Source organism: Schistocerca cancellata, chromosome 8 (genome assembly GCF_023864275.1).
Source record: "Schistocerca cancellata isolate TAMUIC-IGC-003103 chromosome 8, iqSchCanc2.1, whole genome shotgun sequence".
Lineage (NCBI taxonomy): Eukaryota > Metazoa > Arthropoda > Insecta > Orthoptera > Acrididae > Schistocerca > Schistocerca cancellata.
The window spans coordinates 7,750,020-7,777,814 of NC_064633.1; the positions used below are offsets into that span (position 1 = coordinate 7,750,020).

Sequence of the window (27,795 nt, forward strand, 5' to 3'; positions counted from 1 at the left end):
GACGAATCCGAACCTTGACTAACTCTAAAATTAAAGGTACACCATTTTTACTCTTCTATGTACCTTCAGCCAACCAGAATTTCACCCAAAAATTTAGAAATTCTGCTTTTAGGAAGCGGTCTTATTAACACTCAACCGTTGCTAGGTATCTCATGATTAACTCTAAGTTCTCTATGGTTCAGTTAACAGAGCTTGTAACGTCACTTAGCAAAAGACATATTATGTAATAAAGAGAAAGCATTATGTGTCATGTTTTATTCTTGTATAGAATTATGTACTGGATTTTTATTTAGATGGTATCTGTGTCGGCTAGTGCTGGGGCCGCCACAGACGATACTTATTGAATATCAAACAAAGATGAGAGTGTGAGACTGCTATAAATGATACGGAACGAACATTAATTTCTCTGTCGTCTTCTTGTAGTTACGTGAGTAGGAAGAACCTGTGACTTTATATTGTACGCTTGCGTAGCATTCTTTTGTCAAGATTGTGAGAGGGACGCCATTAGACATAGCTTGGGAAAGGTGTGTAATAACTTGATTTGTTTAAATGTTTTGAATAGAGTTACTTCGTGAAACCTTGCATTATGATTTGTAATAAGCTTGCGTGGTATTTTATCCCATCCCTTTAAGAAATTTTCAGTTATTTAAATATTATTCGTGGTGCAGAGCTGCGCTACGAACGAACGAGCCGCTGCCACGGCGCATTTAAACTGCATTAAATGAAATCAATCATACCGCAAAGAAGTGGGCAGGTGAAGTAAAATTATTTCTTTCAGCTTTCGGAATTGCAGAGCAGAGCAGCAGATTTTATGATGTGTTTTACAGGTTGACGCGGGTTGCTGATAATGTATTATTAACAGTGCAAAAAGATAATTTACCTTCATAACATAAAACAAATCTTGCTGTGCGTAGTTCTGGTCTGGCCAACCTTATAGTAAAAACATATTTTTCTATGACGATAGTCTCATAGTCTCATGTTCTCGTGTTAGTCGTGGTACTTATTGGTGTTTTACTGTTAACAAAAATCCACTGCAAAATTTTGATGTTGAACAATCATTGCGTACTGTAACATCAGTATTGATAACGAAGTAATTTTCATTAACCTTTTCAATAACTATAAAGTAAGGAAGATATGTTGAATTTTATGGCGAGTTACAGTAACGAAAAAATGTTCCTTTAATAGAAAGTCAGATCCAGAATAATAAGAACATAATATATTTTGTTTTGTTGAAAATTAATGATCTAAAGAAAGTCATAGCACAGCATCACTAAAAGGTATTTCGGGGCTCTTTTCGTAGCAACATATTTTATCTCATATATTAATTGTTACGCGAGTAATAGTAAAACAAGGCAAATAGTAAAGAGCCAGCGAAGAGCTCCAGACAAATTCTGCGTAGTTTTATTCAGTCATTTACTTCTGTAACGACACTTCATCCTCTTCTTACAGCACTCAGCGTGTTTGATGCACCAAAATGATTTCCACATGAAAACTATTATTTGTACCCAGTATCTGTAGAACAGTGTTATTTTGTTAAAGATTCAGTGAGCTCCTGTACAACTACGGAATTACAATTGTACAGTAGTATATCTGGGATATTTACGTTCTGTGACACCTATGCTTGTGGCATAAATGTTACAAAGAAAATGGGTATTTGCAAGATCACTGGTTGGAAACATACATTAGATACCCCTCTTCCACTTACTTTACATGTGAACATTGTAAGTAAGAAGTAAGTACAAAACTTGATGTAAATATTTCCACTGTCACAACAGTCTAGTGGAAACTGTAGCTTTGCTGCAGACATGGAGATAAATTCGGTATGAGTCCAGACAAAATGGTAAGATTCTAACCGCAGAACTAATAGGGAAGTAATATAGGTGACATGTAACGCACAGTAGGTCCATGTAGCATCGTGTAAACTGGTAAGAAATACTTTAACACTAGTGGTAACGAAATAAAGCATTGTAGAGGAGGTGTATTCCTTGTTAACAAATTGAGTATATGTTCGCCCCCCACAGACTTTTGAAAAAATTGTGCTGTAAATATGTGAGGGTTGTTCAGTAAACAAACATCGAATTTTCTTACACCCATTAATATACATAGGAAAACTTCCTTTTAGATCTTTTAAATTCTATGTTTTTCCTGGATGTGTGCATAGATTACAATTCCAGCATATGGAAGAGGCATAGCGAGCCATTAAAACCAAGGTGTTGTAATCGATTTCTTAGTTGCAGAAAAATAAACCAGGGTAAACATTAATAAATGTTTCTGTGGTGTGTATGGTGTGATGCAGTTGTAGGGCTACTTTTGGGCTATGGATAAGAAGAGTTGAAGCATCAAGAATTGCAAAAACTGACTTCCATAATGTGCCACGTTTGAAATGTCATATCCACAACCATACTCCAAACATTGTGAATCCCGCAGATGCCATTATTCATTGAGACAAGTGCATCACAATTCGATTAGTTGGTTCTACAGCTGTCGGTAAACATTTGAAGTGGAATGACAAACTATTGAATATTCAGAGGTGACGTCCATGAATCCTCACAACAGACAACAAAATTTTTAAAAAAGTCATTTTATCTGAACTAATGGGGCAGTTTGATACCGATGAAGCGGCCTTCCTATCATAGATCATCACAGGTGATATATCCTGGGTGCGCCACTTTGAGCAGGATACAAAAAGGCACTTGAGTGGTAAAGCTCACAATAACCTAAACATAAGTTCTAGGAAGCTCCTCTGCTGGCAAAGTCTCGAAAATGTATTGTGAATTGGGTCAACCATTAATTCACAGGTACGGTAACGACTGAACGAACTCTGTAACCATTTCTGACATGTTGGATTTGACAAGAATCCAAAAGAAATCTTGCTGAAACACGAAAACACTTACCAGAACTCAAGAACACATCACATATTAGGGTGGACATCACTGCTTCATCCTCCCTGCAACCCAGACCAGGTGCCCTTAGACTGTTACCCATCTGGGTCATTTAAGAATTCTGTATGTGGGGATGATCTTTGAAGAAGATGAATGTGTAATTCATGCAGTGAAAACGTGGCTATAAGCACAGGACCGGAGCTCACACCAACAGCGAATACACAACGTCATAGAATATGTAGAAAAATTAATATATATAAAAGAAATATTGATTCATATTGCCACCGATCCTTAACTTTTGAGAATAAACATCTTCCGACAAGAAAATTTTGGACCGTCAGTTATTGAAAGATCTCGGTATTTCAGATTACTGTCAGCTAATTTAAGTTACATTAATGTGCTGTTACTTCTGTTCTGTTGGTACCTAAATCAATTAGTTAAATGTCCTACATATTGGTGGTATAAGTGAGTGGTAATGGCATCTTATTTCATTTGAATTCTTTGTGTACAAATATTTATTAAACACATTTGAAGCGAAGTTGATTTATTTCACACATGGTACTACATCTGTCTGTCAGCTGTGTTCTCTGCGGCCATGAGCTGTTCACATGCAGCCCTCAGGCCAACCACTTTGTACTGGTCAGCGGCGGCCAGTAACTGGGGACCCATACCGGCCAGTCCAGAGAGCCTGAAGGCGTACATGTAGGACACCAGCATTGCCAGCACGGGGCCCTCCACATCCGGGATGGTGAGCTGGTCACTGCCGTTGTCGAGCATTGAGGCTAAGACGGGGCTCCTGGCCGCCACGACAGCCCTGTGCGCCACCAGCCGCGTGTTACCAGACACCAGCTCCACCATGCCCTGGTCTGCGTCCAGCAGGGTGCCCAGGTACACAGTTGCCCCCCCCTGTTCCGTCTCTGGAGGTGACATGCCAGAAGAACCTGAAACACAGTGTTCTTCACTACTTCTGTATACTTATGGCAAAGATGCAGTTGAAAGGAGTACTTCTGCGCTATGGGTAAAGAGAGAGTTGAAGCATCAGGAATTGCGTAACTGAGGTGTACAATCCACCACGTTTGGAACACCATGTCACCAGTCCCTGTTCCAAACATAGTGAATAACGCAAGTGCTATTATTCGTGGTGACCAGTGAATCAAAATTTAATTGGTTCTACAGTTATTGGTAAGCATTTGAAGACTCTGTGGAATGACAGACTGTTTGACATTCAGAAGTGTTCTCTAGATGACTTCCATGAATGCTCACAACAGACCACAAGACTCACACAGGACGTCTCTCTCAACATAAAGCAGAAACGACGTGGTACACCACACAGAACTTGCTCCTCATCATGATCATTAATAAAATTACTTTTAAATTATGGAAGTGCAGAAAGAATGTGAAGTGTGTTCCAGTGAGTGGAATGTTGTTTAGACCTTTTCCCAATTTCTAGCTATCTATTGCTTCTTAGTGAGTGTGCAAGTGTACAATAGTCAGAGGTATCTTACCACATTGTGGATTCATTAGATACCTCTTGATTGTTTTCGTTGAATAAAGTGCACCTAAATAAAATAAACTCCATTTTCCACAGGAACAGGATATTCCCTTGGGCAAACAAATGGCGAAAGTTGCTACGAGACAAATGTGGTGTATGAATTTTTGGCAGTGTACATATTCAAGTCCAGTGTCTGTATCTCAGAATATACACAAGAGTAGTTAAGTAACTACGGAAGTTTCATTTGTTGACTTTGGATTAGTGATAAATGCAGCTCAGAACAAAGCTGGCGACCTGTATTATCACATTGGTGGTAGTGTCGTAGTAGTAGAAGTAGAAGACGAAGAACAGGAAATTCCTATGGATTCGCCTATAAACACTTCTGCCAAATCAGCAGAGTAGTAGATTGGGTAACTGTTTTCATGTGTCGCAGCATGCCGATGCCAGGTTCCCATGGGATATCTTCCTTAATGTCGAGCATCCAAACGTTGTTTCCTACATGGACGGTAGCCACTCAGAAACGAGCTGGTGCATCACACGGATCTCTCTTCTCACTGTTATTTCCTAGCACAGCACTCTCCAGTGGCAGCTGTTGACGTGCAAGCTGAAAATGACTCATGTTTATCTATGTGTCACACAGCGTACTGCAATGCAGGGGAATCAGCCTGTGTGTGTGTGTGTGTGTGTGTGTGTGTGTGTGTGTGTGTGTGTGTGTAGTAAAAAAAAAAATCTCAGTTCATTGGTCCAACAATATCTAACAAACTTTGTGCATAGCATTAAATATTCCACAAAGTTCTACGAAATTAATAAGGAAACCCCAGGAAACATGGATAAATAAACAGAATATTCGCAGAAAGCAGAACAGAAACTGACGATATTTCATTTCAGAGCCAGCCTACATCCGCTACCCTACTCTACAATACATTGATGCTATTTAAATGTTTCTGATCTTAAGAGGTCCTAAGGGATTTACCAATTATGTGTCTTTACCTTGAACAAATTTCACGAAATACAATGCGTTTTTGATCAATTTTCTATGGACTGGTGCCTTGAAATGCCGTACTGTTTCACAGCATGCAATTTATAAAGCTTTTAACCATCAATATCATTGCAGTGTGTTACTACAAATCATACCAAGAACAGAGAGATCGTTGATGTACCAGTAATATAAACAATATTTTCGTAGTTTCACTTATACAAAAAGCACCAAACATGTGATTCAACTGCAAACAAAGTAAATTTAAATGGCGTCTCCCGAGTTCGCCTGTAGCATACAGGAATTTTGGACCTCACTCGTCTCATTCCTGTCCTTAAAGCAAAAATCGGATGCATCCGATTCTACCTACCTTTGACACTTGGAAATGCTCTGCAAAGTGATTCTTTTTTTTTACATTACCGTATTTAACACTTTCGCTGCGGCATCGGTGCAGGCGCGCAACTCCTCAGTACGGCCCGGCAACGTGCGAGTGCGTGCCGGTAACGTTCTGGAAGAGCAGGTACCGCTCGGAGCCGACGCTCCTGAGTTATAGACCGACGTCAAGACCTTGTAAGGTCTGTAGGATTATGTTCTATACTGACTTAATGATGACGCCTACACTTAGAGGTTTCCATTTACAGATCCTAGATCCCTCTTTTGTATTTTCGCTCAGCAATATGTTGACTGCGTTATCGTTCGTCTCGTCACCTACAAGTTGCAAAAAAATCGTACTTTACCAATAATCTGAAGAAATCCATAGGAGAACTGCCAGCAGGGTGAATTTGGAGAACTATTTCCTTCGTAAATGGGTGATACTGCATATTGTGTCGTTCTTTATGCCAGGACACACCTGGATTATCTCCGTGTGACAGGTCGGGCTCTCTTCCGTCGTCGATTTCCACACAATCGTCGTGATTCGTATCGTCAGATTCGGAACTGTCACGAAACAGCGTGGAAGCACAGCTTTCGAATCTATCATCACTCTGCAATTCTTCTGCAGCCTCTGAATGACAATCTCCGTGGTATGCCTCGTCCTCACTACACAGAAAATCACTCTCGTCTAGTACACTAAGTAATTATTCCTCTGTCAGTTTAACACTTTTTTCTGCTCCTTTTCACATTGGAAGGTCCAGGTGTTGGTTCATTAGCCACCATTACCAACAATATACGTTCGATAACTGACCACACAAAACAAAAGTTTACACGCTTTGATGCTGGCTTAGACGCTGCAACTAGACTGAGCAATCAGACGGTGAGCGCGGACGCGTATCAGCGCCAACCCCATTGGCTCGTGGCTTGTTGTGACGCTTATAAGAGTCAGCCGCGGCGAAAGTCTTAATGTAGGGAATTTATCCATTTTGTATGTACGTTTTCTTGATTAGATTCACCCACAACACAAGCATTTAGTATAGGCTTAATGTAATAACATGAACGAGAAAATCGGTAAGTGACTAAGTTTAACGGATTTTCCTTTATAATGGACTAAACAGAGTATGTTCTGAAAGACATTTAATGGCAACTAGTTGATGCTTCATTAGTATACAGCACGTTTCATTGATTTAATTACATTGCTGCCAAAACAAAGTATATAATTTTTATGGACAGAAGCAGCAGCTGTGCACTAAAATCTGCCAGTTAAGTAATCGTAACATATGTTAATTACTACTGTTTGTCACAGACGCCTACTGTCAAATCTTTTGCTTCTATTTTTCTCTTCCGATATTTGTGTGCCCATATTATACATAATGTACTTCAACTTTAAAAGATTCATTTTCATGTGATGACAGTTATTGATTGTAATCCAAATGCTTGTCAGTTTAACACTATGAATTCCTTTTCTTTTCTGTCTGTCTATTTGGGCTCTTCTTAAGTGATCAAGTTTGCTCTGAAACTTTGTCGCCTAAATTCTGGGTGAAATTGATTTCTCTGGATCTGGGGATATGTGAGTATTCTGTATGTAACACGTTAAGATAGTTTTCATTATGTGTAACATTCGATTGTAAATTTATGTGTCTGCTTTATTGCTGAGCGTGTACTATACCTATCCAAGTGCTTGCCAATATAGAATTCCCAGGTAATCGCTACCTGCCGACAATGCCTTGAAAAATGTGCGATTGGTGTTGGGTGAGAGAACCTAATGTGCGAATCTAGTGGAGAACAGAGCTTGAAATCCACAACTTTAGTGGATCTCAGCCGATGTGCTTGACAGCCGACTTTATATAAAATTGCTAGTTCTTATTCGATATCACTATAGACTGTACCAAGAGTTACAGTGTGAACCAATCATTGCAATGTGGTGGCATACAGAATATTGGTAAACAGTGTATAATCGTTTTCAAAATTGTCTGGAATGTGTCATTTTTAAGTAATAAATCTTACTGTCGGTGTTCTAATAATAAACATTCTTAATCGATACAATCATTGTTTCTTTAAACTATCAGTAATGTACACGTCCATTAATATGTAGACGTCCTTTAAATTCATGAAATGGGGGGAGACGGGAGCAGTAACATCACAATGTAACCACCTTACCAAATGGTTCAAATGGCTCTGAGCACTATGGGACTTAACATCAGAGGTCATCAGTGCCCTAGAACTTTGAATTACTTAAACCTAACTAACCTAAGGACATCACACACATCCATGCTGAAGGCAGGATTCGAACCTGCGACCGTAGCGGTCGCGCGGTTCCAGACTGAAGCGACCACGTTCCCAGTCGTGTTATAATGCAGTAATGGAATACAATTTGGCTGTAACGCTACCAGTATGTTACAGTTTTGCTGTAGAATGGTGATTTATGTACTGAATTCCCATGTTCAGATTCTTTCTCTACACTATACCCATTATAATAAGATTTGTCCTTTGTTTTCTACAATCTCTCACGATTGGCCAGTGATACTTTCCTCCATGCAGCAGCATCTACTAACAGTCTTATAGTACTGATGATCTAAGCTAAACCGTTTATGCATACTAAAATTTTTGGCATTCAGATTCCTGAGTAACGAACTGTATTCTGTTTTCCAGCATGACGACTGACTGTGGTACATGGACTGAATTGTCATTGTTTGATGGTGGGCATAATTCACTGGAATAACACAAAACTGAAAAATAAAGTTGCACTTCCCATTGATGTTACAGACTGATTAACAAAGAAACAAATGGGGGTTGTGAACTATGCCACTACTTTCCAAACTGGTATACTTGCCAGCACCTTGAACATCAAGTAGTTCAGGTTCATAGCTACAACAATTTCAAGTCGGTCACCGAAATGGGACGATTCTCTCGGTGTTATGCACATTTCTCTAGGATTTGCTTGACAGTAATTGAAGAGGGATCAAGATGAGCTAATGTTTTACTCCATTCCTATTCTCTATGTTACTACAAACATACTGCTTATTTCAGACCTCAAATGATGATACCCTGCACATGTATTTCCAAGAAGGAACTCTGTTTCATCACATTGGGTAGATCTCAGCTCATTGGATGCGCTGGTTAAAATGATAGAAAGGCTCGAAATGCGAACAGTGTAGTTGAGATGAAGTACCACTGAATGTGTGGAACTATCATATTGATCCCAACTCTTCCCTTGGATATTTAATTCTTCCAAATTTCCCACAGGTGATTTCACAACACTTGTTTTGCTAGTGATTACAGTGACATGAACGGCACGATTTCTGACTTATCAGCACGGTTGATTGGTCGTATATTTTTGTATTTCTGTATAAATGACTCCACTTTGTTCCCAATATTGGAACAACTCTGTCATTTTCTCAAAGTTTTCCGATCAGTGGTCTTCGATATGTCGTTCTCAGTGTCACTACAAGTTTTTACTTTATCTCATTTCAAATTGCACCTACATATGCACTCCACAAGCCATCATATGGTGTATAGTCGAGGGCCCTACTACTACTACTACTACTACTACTACTACTACTACTACTACTCGTTATTCCCATTCCACTCTCAAACACAGCACTGCAAGAACACTGTGCTTCCATACAAGCTCCGATTTCTCTCGTCTTCACGATACTTAAGTGAAATATACTCAGTTTGCTATATCTAGCAATGAAAGATATGATTAAAGGTTCACAAATTTATGTACTTTGAAAGCATTACTGTTATACAGGATGGTCCATTGATCGTGGCCGGGCCAAATCTCTCACGAAATAAGCATCAAACAAAAAAACTGCAAAGAACGAAACTTGTCTAGCTTGAAGGGGGGAACCAGATAGCGCCATGGTTGGCCCGCTAGATGGCGCTGCCATAGGTCAAACGGATATCAACTGCGTTTTTTTAAATAGGAACCCCCATTTTTTATTACATATTCGTGTGGTACGTAAAGAAATATGAATGTTTTAGTTGGACCACTTTTTCGCTTTGTGATAGATGGCGCTGTAATAGTCACAAACATATGGCTCACAATTTTAGAAGAACAGTTGGTAACAGGTAGGTTTTTTAAATTAAAATACAAAACGTAGGTATGTTTGAACATTTTATTTCGGTTGTTCCAATGTGATTCATATACCTATGTGAACTTAACATTTCTGATAACGCATGCTGTTACAGCGTGATTACCTGTAAATACCACATTAATGCAATAAATGCTCTAAATGATGTCCGTCAACCTCAATGCATTTGGCAATACGTGTAACAATGTTCCTCTCAACAGCGAGTAGTTCGTCTTCTGTAATGTTCGCACATTCATTGACAATGCACTGACGCATGTTGTCAGGCGTTGTCGGTGGATCACGATAGCAAATATCCTTCAACTTTCCCCACACAAAGAAATCCGGGGACGTCAGATCCTGTGAAAGTGCGGGCCATGGTATGGTGCTTCGACGACCAATCCACCTGTCATGAAATATGCTATTCAATACCGCTTCAAACGCACGCGAGCCATGTGCCGGACATCCATCATGTTGGAAGTACATCGCCATTCTGTCATGCAGTGAAACATCTTGTAGTAACATCGGTAGAACATTATGTATGAAATCAGCATACACTGCACCAATTATCCTTCCTCCCATAATGCCGCACCATACATTAACCCGCCAAGGTCGCTGATGTTCCACTTGTCGCAGCCATCGTGGATTTTCCGTTGCCCAATAGTGCATATTATGCCGGTTTACGTTACCGCTGTTGGTGAATGACGCTTCATCGCTAAATAGAACGCGTGCAAAAAATCTGTCATCGTCCCGTAATTTCTCTTGTGCCCAGTGGCACAACTGTACACGACGTTCAAAGTCGTCGCCATGTAATTCCTGGTGCATAGGAATATGGTACGGGTGCAATCTATGTTGATGTAACATTCCCAACACCGACGTTTTTGAGATTCCCGATTCTCGCGCAGTTTGTCTGCTACTGATGTACGGATTAAGCGCGACAGCAGCTAAAACACCTGCTTGGGCATCATCATTTGTTGCAGGTCGGACTGACGTTTCACATGTGGCTGAACGCTTCCTGTTTCCTTAAATAACGTAACTAGCCGGCGAACGGTCCGGACACGTGGATGATGTCGTCCAGGATACCGAGCAACATACACAGCTCACGCCCGTTGGGCATTTTGATCACAATAGCCATACATCAACACGATATCACCCTTTTCCGCAGTTGGTAAACGGTCCATTTTAACACGGGTTATGTATCACGAAGCAAATACCGTCCGCACTGGCGGAATGTTACGTGATACCACGTACTTATACGTTTGTGACTATTACAGCGCCATCTATCACAAAGTGAAAAAGTGGTCCTACTAAAACATATTTCTTTACGTACTACACGAATACGTAATAAAAATGGGGGTTCCTATTTTTAAAAAAACGCAGTTGGTATTCGTTTGACCTATGTCAGCGCAATCTAGCGGGCCAACCATAGCTCCATCTGGTTTCCCCCTTCAAGCTAGACGAGTTTCGTTCTTTGTAGTTTTTTCGTTTGACGCTTATTTTGTAAGATATTTGGCCCGGTCACTATCAATGGACCACCCCGTATAATCTTCTCGTTGATAGACATTGATGCAGGCGGCAAGAATGTGATCACTCTAACTGATCAACTTGAAGAGCCATAAAACTGGAACTTTTCATCATTTGTACTCACGATTACACTTACAACATGTAAAATTCCAAATGTCAATTTGGAAACCATCGAGACAAATTACACCCTCCTTTGAATAGTGTCATATGTAATCTCGTCAGTTCTGAAGAACATTTAGCAGTTATGCTAGTGTAAGTAAACTTTATACTTTATTATTAAAATCTAATTTATTTTTGATTTTCAAATTCTTACCATTTACAGGAATTTTTTTTCTACGTAAATTTGAACTTAAAAATATTTGGCTAATTTTTGCTAGATAGAAACTTTAGGGTCAACATAATGTACAGTAAATAACATTGATACACATTAGAGACTAAAAAGCCCTGAAACTTTCACGTCTCCTTGTCTTCAGCCACGTCTCCTTGTCTTCAGCCAGTAGTTTAAGTTTTTCTCAGTATCAGTCTATTTATTCTGAACACTGTCATTAACTGTCTCTTTTATGATTTATGTCCGTTATGGCTTCTGCCATCAAGGAAATTGTTACTAACCAAATACAAATGAGGTGATGGTAAAACTGAACAGGCTAACATTTTGTTGATGTTTACTATGACCACCGGCAGGCATCCCGATGTAAGCAGACGAGCTGGCATGGGTAGAACAGTCGACCGGTTCAGAAAGATGCCATCAAGGGCACATGCATCATGTATGGGCAGGCCCATTGATCGAAGTGTATATTTGTAAGTGGCAGTAAGTGAAGCATGCCTGTGTTCTTCCCAGGGACTGACTGCCATGGACCTAGTCTTGAGCTTTTGCGAAGAGCCATCGTATCAGTCGTTAGGCGTCCAGGCCAGACATGTGCTGAGTCCATTGTGTGCATACCTACCTAGGTTCAGATGCTCTGCTTCCTGTAGTTCATTTCGCAAGTTCATTTCACTTACAGGGTTTTGTTCCCAGTTGTTACCAAGTCACTGTCAACCTGTGTAGCGTCCATACGGATCACGTTGAACAGCATCATTGTCACTAAATTGTCATTGATACTAAAACATGTCTTCATTTGGATTCATTGTAGCAAGATAGGCGATATTTGATGGTAAACAGACTGTTTTGCGTTTTGTAAACTGATGTCAATAATTTAATGCTCTCAAGCAGTCACAGCTGTTTCACATACATATCCCCAACTGCGCCGCCGCCCCTCCCCCCCCCCCTCGCCAATTTGTTACTGTCTGACACACTTATCACTGTCCATTACTAGAAGTATGCTTGAGGTTCTATTTTTTAATTTCTCTGCGAAATTTGTCTCTTAGGTGTTTCCATTTATTCATACATCTTTTTCTGAATAATAATAATAATAATAATAATAATAATAATAATACAATATTTAAGTAATTACATTACTTATTACTTTTAACTAATTCTATATTATCAGAGGTTCCTATCAACTTAATTTTTAGAGGCATGGTGCTGACATTCAGAATAGAATTCACAACCACTATTAAGAATTGTAGAGTTGGCTACTGAAGTGTTTAGGGATTGCCTCCAGCCAAATGACACGAAAACGCTTTCTGAAGATGATTTTCTGAAGACTGAAAATGATTTGTATAAAATACAAATATTTCGAAATGCATCTGGTACTGTGAGAGAAAAACATTCTCCTATATTGCTCAGAAAACTCAGATACTGTATTGTATTATAATTATTTTCAGTCAATCATAGCACAAGCAGTTGCAGGAACTCGTTATAAATTCATAGTAATCGATCTTTAAGCATATGGGAAGCAAAGTGATGATGGTATATTTCGTGGTGGTCGTGATGATGGTTAAGAATGATATCGAGCATGGTGAAAATCTGTTTTAAAATAAGAATAAAATGGAAACCCAAGTTGTATTTTCCCACAAGAGCTGAACAGCAACCACAATAAGGTGGGTATCAGAAGGGTCTGTAACAAAATCCCGATAAAACACAATGAATTAACTACAGATAAAAATCAAGGATAAAATACTGGTGACGACACTTAAAATGGGGACAGATGACTGGCTGGATGGCCAGTTTTAAATAATGAGCGATCGAGACGCACTGTGACACATTAAAATCACAAACACAATATTTTGGGAAGAATTCTGGACATCACACAAAATCGTAAAACATTAACCACTCTCGTCTCATTGCCATTTAAACAGAAGGTAAGTCCTGTAGGAGATCAAGATCAACCATCAGGTCATCATAATGAAACACACTAGTATACAATTTCTCATATTGATACCTGTGGCCAGCATCTGTGTCATACTGGGAGCTCTTTGGAACTTAAGAGAAAGCCATGTATCAATTGGCAACATAGTACTCTAAGCAAATCCTGATGTGTCCTGGAAACCAGCTGAAAATTATTCCCTTGTCTTGGCTTTGCAAACGAGAGGGACCTGTACTCCTTGCACCATCCGATCTGCTGGGTACATCTGACCAGTAGCGAGAAGGGCACTTTGAGAATCTGTGCAGATGAATTTCTTGTCATGGCGTCATCTCATCTGCTCCATTTCCCTCAGGTTAGCAAACAATTCCATATAATAAACTGAAAACAACTCTGAAAGCCCTGACCTTAGGATGATGATGATGATGGGGAACACAACAGCAATGGATAAATCTCCCTGCTTAGACCCATCTGTGCAACAGTAAAAATCTTGCTGGTGATGTAAAATCTTGTTCAATTTAAATGTAAAAATATAGTCTGGGATACAACGCTTCCTGTAAGCAATCAGTTAAAAAGTAATCTGCGCCTCAATAGTATCCAGTGGATACTCTACTCCACGTCTCGTTTTAAACCTTAACGCCCCAACCTGTAATTGCTCAAAGTTCTCCCTTGCACAGATCCCAAATGGTCTCGTTGCTTGTGGCCAGTGACTGAACAGCCATTCCAGTGGCGGCTACGCAACAGAACTGGATGCTGGTGATATAGGAATGAACAAAGCCTATGTGCTTGGTGTGCCATGTAAAGATGTCTAACAGACAATGGAGGCTCTCCAGCCTCGGCACACAGGCTAGTGACAGGGCTCGTGCAATAGGTCCCTGTTGACAACCGAAAACCTTTGTGATGAACCGCATCCAGCATTTTCAGATATGAAGGCCTTGTTGATCCATAAACCTAGCGTCCATAGTCAAGCCAGGGTCGCGCAAAGACCTTATAAAGTTGGAGCAGACGTGTCCTGTCGCCTCCTCAAGACCTATGACTCCTGCCTTTAAGGATGTTTAATAGCTTGAACATCAAAGAATGGTATCCTCTAGTTTAAAACCAGATAAATTAAAAAGAGAGCAGGAGCAGTTAAAACCAACATAAACAGTTTTCTCCGAGGACAATTTAAAACCTGTGGTGTAAGACCATTCCCCCAATCGCCTGATGGTCAATTGCAATTGCTTAGCAGCTTTTGCTAGGTTGGAGGATACATAGAACATGGAGAAGTCGTCCACAAGCGCTGAACACATAGGACATGGAACTGTGGATGTAATACTGATTATTTCAATGGCATATGACATGATACTTAAAACACTCCCTTGAGGGATACCATTACCCAGCTTAAAACAGATGGGACATTCCAAAACTCATATCTAAAACATATGTCAACAGAACCCCCACTGTAAGAGCTGCAACAAAATAATATGCCTCTAGGTATTATTTTAGGCCTTTTGCAGAATACAGGCTGCTTGTATTCCTCTATGTTGATGGAACTGAAATCAAATCAGCCTTCTCTGGTGTCTCCCAATATCGAGAGGAAGTCGATTCTCGCTAGAATTGGTCACAAGGGACTTATATGATTCAGCCTTTGTATGAGCTGTCTCTCAGTGATGTTAGTAGAGACCAGTGCTCTCTTCTTAGAGCTGCTATTGGTGGTTACGAGTTGCACCTTGAGTTCCTCCTGGTAGTTTCCCATACTTTACTTGTGGACATAGATCTAGTGGTGGAGTTTAGGAACTTTTATCGACACTTCTGCTTACTCTCAATTATTCTCCTCACCTTTGCCCACACCATTCGAAAGGTTGCAAGATTTGCACCTGCAGGGCACCAACAAACTGTGCATAGCTGCCCTCCTGTTTCCACTGACACTCTGATTCATCACTGGCATGGTGAATCATGACCAATTTGATCCACCCAGTCGTGGACATTGTCCTGATGCTCAAAAAACAGCAAACTCTCTGCAATCATCCAATTAGCCATTCTGAACAACCTTCTCAGCAGCTTCTTGCAGGACCTGCTCCATCAGTTAGAAGGATTCTGAAAGGGTAGTGGTTGGTACCATGAAGATTGTCGTTGATTCTCCATTGAGTACTGTTTGCAAGGGCAGGCACAGAGAGGTCCATGGCAGTAGATGAACCCATAGCAGCACTAAAATGTGTAGCTTCACCCGTTTTCATCAGTATGATATCTGTAGTGCATGTCCAATCCTTAAATATCCAAACTTGGGACAAATGATGTTAAGAGCCCCATGGTGCACTGTGTGCATTAGAGTCCTCTGTAATGATTGGTTCTTTGATATGGAGAAGGGGACAAAACAGGAAGCTCATCAATTCCATGATCTAGGGTGTCAGGAATCAAGAGAGGAACAACACAAACAGCACAGCCCAGTCAAGGGGAAAGGATAACATCCAAACAAAGAGGGAATAGGGACATCAGGGTAGCAGGAAGTGGAAAGAACAAAAGGAGGTGGGTGGAAATGGGGAGAGCAGGGGTGCCCCAGAAATGCTACATGTGGTGGAGGCACCACCACTGACACTGACCCATCATGACATCCACACCATGCCATCAACACAACGTAATGGGGACAAAACCAGGCAAAGAAGACAAGGGGGAAAAACAGCACAACAGATTAGATAAAATACAGGGAAATGGTGGAAGAACATAGTCAGTATGGAGGTAAGGACAAGGCCTCCATAACCAACATCTACACTGAGGGACTCATATTCCAGATGAAAATTCAAGAACTTCTACTCGAGAGTACAAACGACTTTCGCGAAGAAAACTGAGGACAGACATAACCACACAATGGTCATCCACTGACACCTGTGACAAAGAAGGTTGGGGTAATCCAGCAAAATACGGATCATTGTGAGTGGAGCCCCACAACTACAGAGGGGAATAGGGGGTGGGGCTATCATTGCTGAGTAAAAAACCATAGGTCAACTTAGTATGGCTAATACAAAGATAGCAGAGGATGGTAATTCCCTCTGGGAAAGGCATAGGGAGGAATGTCACATGACGGGAGTCTCCTTGATGGTGCGAAGTTTAATACATAGAGGGGTAGCTTTCTGAGAGTCATCTCACGATTGAGCAAAAACGAACTTCATGTAAGGCACAAATTCACCCCTGGATGGGTCAAGGAAAACAGCAGCAAGTGGTCGCCGCTACAGCCAGATGATCAGCAAGTTCATTTCCTGGGATACCTACATGGCCATAAACCCAAAGGAAATCAACCAAACAAGCAGTGTCACCAAGATTAGCAAGGAGGTCGTGGATAGCTACAACCAAGGGGTGGCAGGAAAAACACTGAGTGATAGCCTCAAGACCACTATTGAGTCTGTATGTAAAAAATTGGGTCGGAGAGGACTATTAAACAGAAGGCGCAAGGGATGGCTATCAGTTTCACAGTAAACACCCCACACATCAGGCAAGAGATGGTGTTCTGTGCCAACAGAAGACGTGTAGGCATATCACACATGATCGGTGGATTTGGAGCCATGAGTGTAAAAAGACAATGGCAACATGAAACTCCCATAAGAGCCATCACAACAAGCAACAGAACACCATTGGAGTGATGGAGGCTTTTGGTCCCTGGAAGAGATCCATCCAAATCTGTGGCCAAGGAACTAACCATGGAGTGGTGGCTGGAAGAGAATGTGGGAGACAAGGAGGGGAGCTGGAAGTTGCAGCAGAGGGACATGACATGGAGCCCAACCAGTAAACCCACCCAAGGATGGAAAACATGTGGGTGACATTCCAAAACCCCAAAAAGAACAGAATAGGAGGAGTGTGCAGGGAAAGAGCAGATAGTGACGGCATAGGAAACCAAGAACTGGGACTGGTGAATCTAAAGGGGAGGGATCACAGTGTCAACCAGAAGACTGTAAACATGGCTTGTGTGAAAGACAGCAGAGGCTAAGCAGATACTAAGATGGTGAACTGAGTACAAGAGGAGTAGCATGGAAGGGGCAGCCGATCCATAAACTTGACAACCATAGACCCAATAGAACACAACAAATGCCCAGTGAAGGTGGAGAAGGGTCGAACAATCTGCACCCCAAGAGACATGTGAAGGAAGTGAAGAACACTGAATTTACCAAAACAGTCAACCTTCAGATGATGGCTGTGGAAGCTTGTTGTCAAACAGAAGACCCAAGAAACGGAAAGGGGGGGGGGGGGGGATGGGAGCCATGGTCAGGCGTTGGGTCAGAATTGACTATAATACGGCGACAGAAATGCACCATCCTTGACTTAAGGGGAGAGAATACAGAACAGTGCGTGCGTGTCCACATGGAAGCATGCCAGATGGCACCCTGGAGCTGCTGTTCTGCAGAGGCCATCGAGTCAGAGCTAGCCAATATACAGATATCATCCACATACAGAGCAGGGATGACCACCAATCCTGCAGAGACCCCAAATCCATTAGTAGCAATGACAGAAAGGACACTTTGTATGGAACCCTATGGAACGCCATTCTTCTAGATCCAAGTTAGCTCAGAACAGTGCCATTGTAGGCTCTGAATGTCTGATCAGACAGGAACTGTTGAATAAAGACTGGAGGGCACCCCGAAGACCCCACTCATGGAGTGTAAGTAAGATGTCATGGTACCAAGCTGAGTTGTATGCCTTACAAAGGTCAAAGAAAACCGCGACAGGGCAGAGGTGCTGAGAAACTGCAGTTTCTGATAGACCATCGCTCCTGGAAGCAACACTGGTAAGGAGATGAAAGGTCCCAAGAGTCAAGGACCCAACTGAGTCCAGTAACTTGCAGTGGACATTTGTCAGGCTCATCAGCCTGTAACTATCAAGGGACGATGGATCCTTGTCATGCTTAAGGACAGGTACCACAATACTGTCTCCCTATTTAGTGGGGAAAATGCCTTCAAGCAGTGACAATGGTTGTTCCACAATGGATCAGGCAGTTGGTGAACGGGCCCCATCAATTGAGGAATGGCAATGTCAGCAGTGTGGATTATCTTATCAGACATGTAACACACGACTTCATCAATGAAACCTTACGAAGAAGGTATATAGAGGCCAAATAGCATGGTGGAAAGCCCATCTGGGAAACATCAGGAGGCAGGAAGAGAAAGAGAAACAATAGTGAGTCATCATTTAGGTAATGTGGCGAGTAGTGTAAAGAAGGAAGAAGGGAAGGGGAAGAGAGAAAAGATCAATGGCAGAGAGAGTGTCATATGCAGCACTAAAATGAATAAGTGAAACATTAAGCAGGCACAGGTCGTGGTCCACAAGAAAATGGTCAATGAGGAGCCCCGACTAGATGAAAACGCACTACCCCACAAAGGCTGATGAGCATTAAAATCCCAAAGGAGGAGGAAGGGAGGGAGGGGTGAGTTGCTGAAGGAGATCAGTTAGGGCAGCAGATGCAGGTGGCCTTTCAGGAGGGAATTCTATTGACAGCAGAGTCCAAGTGGACCCAAAAGGCAACCACTTCCAATGTTGTATGAATCGGGATCCATGTACTAACAATATCTGTATGGACCAATGTGCAGACGTCACAGTAAGCCATCAAATGCCTGATATGGTCAGTAAAATGAGATTCTTCAAGAGCAACAACACAGGCTGCCATGTAAAAGACAATAAGGGATTGCAGCTCTGGCAAATGACGGTAGTATTCATTACAATATCATCGACTAATCACAGAGGACGGTAGTATCCATTACAATACCATCGAATAATCACAGAGTGGGTGACCACGTGGGAGATGAATAGACTGGAGTCAACTGATCAACAACGACAAGGTGACGTCTATAAATAAGATGTCAGACTCAGGTTGCTAGGGGGAGATCAGACCTCTGGGAACACCAGAGGGGCCTTGACCTGGGGCTTACGTTCCTCCTCCTCCTCCTCCTCCTCCTCCTCATCCTCCTCTTTCAAGAGGGCAGGGCACACAGAGAGAGAGAGAGAGAGAGAGAGAGAGAGAGAGAGAGAGAGAAGGCTTCCGCAAGATCTGAAACTGAAAGAGAGCAGTGACCATGGGGCACGCAGACTTTGTCCCATGGCCGAGTTGTGGTAGCAGAGCTCTGGTCTGGACACTCCAGGGGAAGCAATCCACATATGACCCCCATCGCTGGTGGGCGCCAAAGAAATGGGACACTCCAATGGAGGGCAAGAGGAGAGGGGGTGGAACTGGGGTAAGGAAGAGGGAGGAGGGGAAAAGAGCATAACAGATGCAATAGTAGAAGACGTCAATACAGGGTGGAGTCAGTCATGTTGTATCTTCTTTTCTTTCTTGTGAGCCGGGTCATCTGTTGAGCATGGAGAGTGACAGTCATGACAATTTTTACGCACACAGGTGGCGGAACACACTGGCTCCCCTCATGGACTGGGTGCCATAGTCACCACATAGAGCATCCTCTGTACATTGGGAAGTTACAAGCACCTAATGGGTGGTGGGATGTACGGCATCATGTCACATAGACAACCCACAACATTGACCTTCTCTGGGAGGATATCTGCCACAAAAGCCAGAATAAAGGCGCCAGTATCGGTGCACTTGTCCTTACGAATTTTCTGCACATGTTGAATTAAATGAGCACCCCCTTCATTCCATATTAGCCTGGAGTTCTTCAGGTTGGAGGATGAGATCCCGATGAAAAATTACTCCCTGGATCATATTCTGAAAATGGTGAAGTGTAACAGACAACCAGTCGTCACCGTGATGATCACAAGCACAAAGAGCTGCAGATTTGGTGACAGAAAAAGCTTTTGTCATCAGGAAACCTGGTCATGTCTTACTGAAGAACTCCACATCGCCAAACTTATTTTCGACATTTTCTACTGAAAATAGCGGCTTTGCGGCGGTGATGCCGTCCCCATCCACCCTAGTACAGACCTGACAGCGGAGAAAGTGTTTCACTCCAAGATGGTGTGCCTGACCCTCCTTCCGGGGTGTAGCCAGAGAAGGGAAGGCCGCAGGGTCATAAGAAGCAGCATTCAATGATCTGTTACCACTCTTAAGAGATGGCTGTAGGAGAATAGCCAAAGTTTAGGAGCTTGATATGTTTCATGCAGAAAGCATCTGCCCTGATACCACCCACTCTGATCAGGCGTCCTCTCCATGGGCGCCACCCTGGCACAGCAAGGGCCTTCTGGCATGGTGACTGTTGACGGGAGTCCAGATGCTCTGGAATGACAAACAACCACTCCTATGCATACTTTGGGAGGCAGAAGCTCAGGTATCAAAAGTGTGATTCCTGTGTTGTTGGGACTCAGCCAGATGCATACATAACAGCCTCACCACACTGGCTGATTACACGTGCTGGCAACCAAGCAGGGATGAGGGGGCTACAGCAGACAAGGAACGGAGGAGATGAATCCATGCCCTAGACACAAGGGAGGGAGTTCTTACCCAAATGACACTACAGACAAAATTTTTAAGTGGATGTCAAACCCCAAAGACCCAAAACCAATGAAAGAGAAAAGGCAAGGGAAACAAAACTGCACGAATAAAGGAAACCAGGTGGATAGACAGGTCAACATAAGTAAGAACACAGAGGAAGAGGTAGCAGGGAAGGAGTGAGGATGGAGAGGGAGGGGCACAGGGAAGTAAATGCAGTCTGAGTAGGAAGGATGGGCTGCAGTAGCTTGGGACCCAGTGGGCGCCATTCACAAACTCGCAAAAGAAAAGTGATCCCCTTGGGAGACCACCTAAAACGAAAAAGGGATGGGTTAGTTAAAGATGATACGTAATGGGCTTGCTGTCAATGGCCTTATAGACATGTTGGTACACAGAACACAGTGACAGCAACATAGGACACAATCTGAATGGCAACCGCTGGTAGGGTTGTGGTTATGGACAGAGGTGAGGAGTGGAAAGTGTCCTTAATGAACATTTCTACCTGGCCTTTCAGTCTGTCACCAGTAAGGTAATCTTTTCTGGAAGGTAATAGCGTCGAGGTACATGTGCATCCATGCTTAAATTGAGTCTCTTGAAGAGAGAGGCCAAAAGGTACATCCTGTACAAAGAGTCAATTCCTCCAGACAAGTCCTGTATCCACTCATACTCCACGAGTATGGAAGCCATTTCATTAACATGGTTTTGATTTGTCTCTATACTTCCATCAGGGGGGTGAGACAGTGTTAGAGTGTTGGGGAGTGGAAGGGCTGTCTGGGTACAGTTATCAGGCATCAAACCCATGGCATCATCTGACAGACATGCCAGAATAACATCTGATGGTACCCAGGGCAGCTCTTGACTAATACTGAGACCCTTCCCTACTCCCCTTCCTTTCAAGGATGAGGGGTAAGTGGGCGCCGACAGGCACCCTGCTTTTACGGAAGTGGGCGCCGACAGGCACCCTGCTCTTACGGAAGTGGGCGCCGACAGGCACCCTGCTCTTACGGAAGTGGGCGCCGACAGGCACCCTGCTCTTACGGAAGTGGGCGCCGACAGGCACCCTGCTCTTACGGAAGTGGGCGCCGAGAGGCACCCTGCTCTTACGGAAGTGGGCGCCGAGAGGCACCCTGCTCTTACGGAAGTGGGCGCCGAGAGGCACCCTGCTCTTACGGAAGTGGGCGCCGAGAGGCACCCTGCTCTTACGGAAGTGGGCGCCGAGAGGCACCCTGCTCTTACGGAAGTGGGCGCCGAGAGGCACCCTGCTCTTACGGAAGTGGGCGCCGAGAGGCACCCTGCTCTTACGGAAGTGGGCGCCGAGAGGCACCCTGCTCTTACGGAAGTGGGCGCCGAGAGGCACCCTGCTCTTACGGAAGTGGGCGCCGAGAGGCACCCTGCTCTTACGGAAGTGGGCGCCGAGAGGCACTCTTGCTTCTGTGGAGCATTCATGATGCTCACTGCAGAAACATTGCTGGTCTCTTCCGGTGTAGCTGCCTGGATCACTATGTCACTACTGACCTGCTTTGGCATGTACAGGTCCTAGTAGTTGATAACTGTATGCTGGATGTCATTTCCATCGAAGTTACGACCTTGGGAACAGGTTTCTGCACCAAGGAAAATATGAAGTGGCATCTTACATTCCTTTTTGCCTTCTGCATAGGAGACCCATTTGGTCACTTTCACTTCCTGAATTTTGAATTCTTCAGCAAAAAAAAAACGGCAGTCCCATCTCTCTATTGGGTGCCTCTAAGAACAGTTAATGCTGATTGTTGGAGATGGGTAGTCAGTCAGATTCATGGGGCCTTTCCACACTTTCCCCAGGTCACTTTGCTTCTGAAACTCAGCATTGTATGGCCAAAATGATGGCATTTGTAGCACTGCATAGGGTTAGACATATAACGCTAACCTTAAGCCTGAGGAATCCTGCCATGGTGTGGTTTGGTAGAGTTGAAGAACTGAAGGTCACACTTAGGTGGTGGTTTTCTTAATTTCTCCATTATTCCTATGCATACTTTGCTCCTCATCCACTCTCCTGTGTTCAGTCAAGCCAAGATCCCCTCACCTGTGCACACAATATTCTGCTGTTGCACTCTGTGGTGGTTACTGCAGCAGGCCCAGCACTTACAGTGACAGGACTGGCAGTGCTTACCAGCCCCAATTCAGTATCCAAGGCGACCAAGGCCTTACTCAGCAAATGAATGTCTAGTCCCTGAGAGTGAATACTCATTCTTCTAACGTATTTTGTTTGGTGCAAGAATCGGACATAAGCTACTGCTCGACTATCCACTGTCAAGGGTAATAGTTGTGCCTTTTGTATTCAGTGGAGAAGAGGTGTATTTATTGTTGTGACATTGTATCAGACCTTACAGTCGCCATGTTTCAGATTCAGAGATAGAATATTTCAAAGAATTTCATTCGACAGCACAAAAAATAATTTAATGGGCTCCTGGAATAATGTGCGCTGATGCCAACAGAAACGTCACCACACTTGTGCTGACAACACCAAAATGTCTGTTCTGCACAACACACATTAACCTAGAATGATCCTAAGTGTCTATGAGCAACATACATTAGAAATCTAGGAATCTATACAAGGCACTTATGAAACAGGACGAAGCATTAACAAAGTTACAAATTAACTTGTCCAAATAACAACGCTTTTGTAAACTTTGTCTCGCTTGATTAAAATGATTTTCATGTATTTGCCATACGGTACTTTTAACTTTATTATCGCATTTCGTTTTAAGGCGATTGCAGAAAAAATTAAGAAAATGTATACCGCTACCTGCAGAAACAGCCAAATGCTCTGGCATTGATCGAAAGCAGCCAGAGTCAGTCAAATGCTCTATCTTCACTCTAAGAAACAAACTTCATTTCTTCAGCACTGGTCTACACCATCTCCTTCCATACTGCTCTGCTTGCAGCACCACAGCACCACAGCATTCTGCTCGGAATGCCATGCAGCTCTTGTCATTCGGTGTTGCTCCACCCCTCCTAGAGCAGTAGTCTTCTGCTGTCACTGGGTCATCAGAGTTTGCGTAAAACAAATCAGTGAGTGATTCTTGAAGTTTTCCCGGCGGACATAATGTGCAAGAAGAATTGTCGCTGTCCCGAGTGCACGCCCGAAAGATGATGGAACAAAATCAGTGAGTTATTGTCAAGGGTATGATCTGTGCTGTGGGCCTTTCACGCCTCACTAGGACATCATTCTTTTGATACTACTGCCATCTGTCTAACACCACCTACTAATTTTCTTCCGTTCTGCTGTGTGCTCCGAGAAAAGCATTTCACTGACAACCATTCTCCAACTTTTGGAAGTTACTGTAAATTAAGTCTGAACAATGATAAATCGCAATTGCTGGACCAGGATTCGACGGAAGTTTCTTAATTTTTGGTGCTATATGCCTGGGAACATACCAAGGGCTTGTACATGCGGAACCCCTGCTGTATTGTGTAAAAGTTACAGCAACACATTACTAAGGACGTCTTCACTTCCATGAGCCACACTACCCAAACAGAATTCTGGTTTGGTGCGACAGATTTGCCTGTATCCAACGCCTAAATACAACAAAAAATAGATACTAGTTAAAGAGCAATATTGTCATATATAAAAAAATCGCGTTTCGTTGCAGTTCCTATGCACTTACTGCACTGCAGTTTTATCTCCTGAAAGTTTGTGACCACTGTATGTGGACCCATTAGCATACATGGAAGCAGGTAAGTAGGTCAGAGTGCTGGAATGCTAACATCACATTTCTGGAAATAATTCAGTAACTGGAAGTCCACTGAGCCTAGGGTTCAGTTTAAGTGTAAAGCTGTGCACCCAGAGAGCATGCCAGCTGTCGTGGTGGCGAACTGCCATTAGGGGACTGTAGGTGACAAGCATTTATTAACATTCCAAAACACATGACGTGGCCAAGCATCTCTAGTTCCATTTGCATCACACTGGTAAATGCGATCTGAACATCATGTGATGTGCCATCTGCAGACATGCCCTTACAGCTATTCCACACTAGGTTCCCAAGTGGTTCCCATAGCAAGCAGTGACTGCCGTTGTGGTGAGTTGTCTGCCACATACCCAGTGCAACAAGGTGGCTGGTGACAGGAGTGGCCACTGTTGATGCGTTTTGCTTCCTGAACTGCATCTGTTGACACACAGCTCTTTTCAGCCACATATGAATGTGCAGGGGTGACAGCAGTGTATAGTGTCACAGGACAGTGGAGGAGCCCCCAGAAATGCAAACACAAGCACACACTAAATGTTCAGTGTGACACTATTTCACATTCTGGACAGGATTCTGAACACATTTAAGCAGCACCAGTGAGCTGGGAAATCTGACAATCATGCAGCCTGGGCCAGTACTCCCAGATTGGCAATTTTTGATCGTAATGACCGATTCTAAAGTTACAGCATTATTTTGAGTTTTCCAACAATGGTAAAATTGCCTGTCTTCACCTCTTCTCGAAAAGTGGCAGGGTAAGATGCATACACTCACACAGTCACAACACAGGTTGCAATATCACTGATAGGAACAGACGTATCCAGAGAGATACCACCATGAAGGACGAGACATAGGACAGGTGTTTGTCTTTGGTAGCCAAGCAGACTATGCAAGTTGCCCTCACAAATAGAATAAGGGAGGAGGCCTACGTTCACAAGAGGACATAGCGCTCCCACCATTCCTTCATACTGCACTAAAGCAGATAGTAAGCCTCAGCAATGAGCCACTTAAAAGTGATGAGGTTTGTCTGAAGGATGTTGCATGAAACTTTGTACGACTCCTCAATGCTGAATAGCTGTCTGGTCAGTGGCCAAGAAAGTGCCATGGGCATAACTATAGTGGATGCAAGTACTGCCAATGGGACATGCAGCTCAAAAATCAGAAGGTAACCGACGAATCAGGAGGTAATTGTTAAATCAGAAGGCCCCCACCAGATGAATTACTTCCCCACAGAGCACTGTATGATTATTAATGGCCAAGTAGGAGGAAAAGGGGAAGAGTCGATAGTTGTTGGATTAACATTATTTCACAGAATACATGTAACCTGCCCGGTGGTAAATAACTGTTACAAATGATCACCAGGATCATTCGCACTCTCACTGCTATTGCTTACACTCACTATTGACACTTGTGCAAAATAATATACAGATTCCCCAGATGCACTCTAGTGCTACATACTTCACACAGATTGTTGACGAAAAGCTGTCTCTTGTGGAACAAAAGGAAGTTTTTCTTTCAGGAGAAAGGGAAACCCACTGCAGTTTCACTCAATCGTCATGTAGAGGGTATCATGGTTAATCATGGTTACGCTTGAGGCCAGGAGGACAAGTCACATCCCATGATTCTCTCTCTCTCTCTCTCTCTCTCTCTCTCTCTTTCTCTCCCCACTCATTCACTGTGATTTAACTATTAATTGAATGTACTGTACACTGGTGGGTACAAATTAACAGTTGTGGCGTCTTTCTTCATTTAATTCTTTATTTACAAGTATTTAGCGAACACACATGCAGTCAAGCAGTTAAGATTTATTTCACACGTGTCAGTCATTTCACATTATTTCACATATGTCAGTCATCCTCGTTTTCCACATCTAGCAGCTGTTCGCACAAAGCCCTGAGGCCAACCACGCCATACCGGTCGGCAACGGCCAGCAGCTGAGGGCCCAGGCCCTGCAGCTGGGAGAGCCTAAGAGTGTACATGTAGCCCACCAGCCTCTGCAGCACCGGGCCCTCTACGTCAGGGATGGAGAGCTGGTCACTGCCGTCCTCTAGCATGTCCTGCAGCATGGCAGCAAACACAGGGCTCCTAGCTTCCAGCACGGCCTTGTGCACCACCAGTCGCGTGTTACCGGACACTAGCGTCACCATGCCGAAATCAGCGTCTAGCAGAGAGCCCAGGTCCTTACATTCACTCATACTAATCGTCTTTGCTGGTGACATGTTGGATGAACCTGAAACACAGCGTTATTGAGCAGGTCTGTATCCTTATTCCATCCACACACAGGCTGTTTTTCTCAATGTGAATCATCCAAAAATGGATTCCAATGCAGTTGGTTCACGTTAAATACAATTTGGTAAATCACATTGCACTTGCTCTGTATGGTTATACCGGAGTGCATCTCTCTCCAGAGCCAATTGTCTGCTACATCTGGTGGCCAGTGAACACAATTCACTTATGAAAAATGACTACCCGTATTATTCTTTCTGTAGTACACAATGTCCTAGAGTGCTAGTCATCTGCCAATGTACACAACAGCAATTTTGCAAGTCACTGGTCCATATTCCTCGACTACTTCACAAAAACTAACACCTCGCCCTCAACATAGGGTCGTCTTATTTGTACACTGAACGTATACCTACATGAAATAAAGAAGAAAACCTAAGGAAAATACGAATAAAAACAAACAGTATTTTACGAAGTAATATATAAGCCCCTTCACATTCCGCCTCTATCCACTACTCTATTACTCTGTTCCACCAACATTACTTAAACTTTTGTGATTTGAAGATGATAATTTTTAAGTTCACAGTGGATAGGATTCTAGGAACATACATAACTTTCTAATAATAATAATATACAGAAGACACAAAACTGCCAAATTCTGTTATGACATCATTTACTAGCCTTTGTACATAGTAATGTTCCAAGCATTCACTTTTAACCACATACATTACATTTCCTTTGACGTAATTACGTTTACTATATCAGCTAATTGATGCACTGCACATAATCACGAATCTCAGTGGCAGAACTAATTACAAAATGCATATCCTAGAATTTACTTCTGCCATCTGCATATCCAAAGGCAGACAAAAGAATTTAGAGTAATCAAAAT

At 42.8% G+C, this 27,795-nt stretch overlaps 1 protein-coding gene across 2 annotated transcripts in view; it reads right to left on the reverse strand.

Moving 5' to 3' along the window:
• Window positions 1-1,154: 1,154 nt before the first annotated feature.
• Window positions 1,155-27,795, reverse strand: part of LOC126094541 (protein roadkill-like) — a 74,599-nt gene continuing 47,958 nt past the window's right edge. The window contains exon 2 of one of the 2 annotated variants that reach the window (XM_049908972.1): window positions 1,155-3,823. In XM_049908972.1, coding sequence (XP_049764929.1) covers window positions 3,444-3,812 — 369 coding nt within the window. In that variant the 5' untranslated portion in view covers window positions 3,813-3,823 and the 3' untranslated portion in view covers window positions 1,155-3,443. Of the gene's footprint in view, window positions 3,824-26,417; window positions 26,911-27,795 lie in introns of those variants that run through there. The other variant, XM_049908971.1, reaches the window with a different exon arrangement.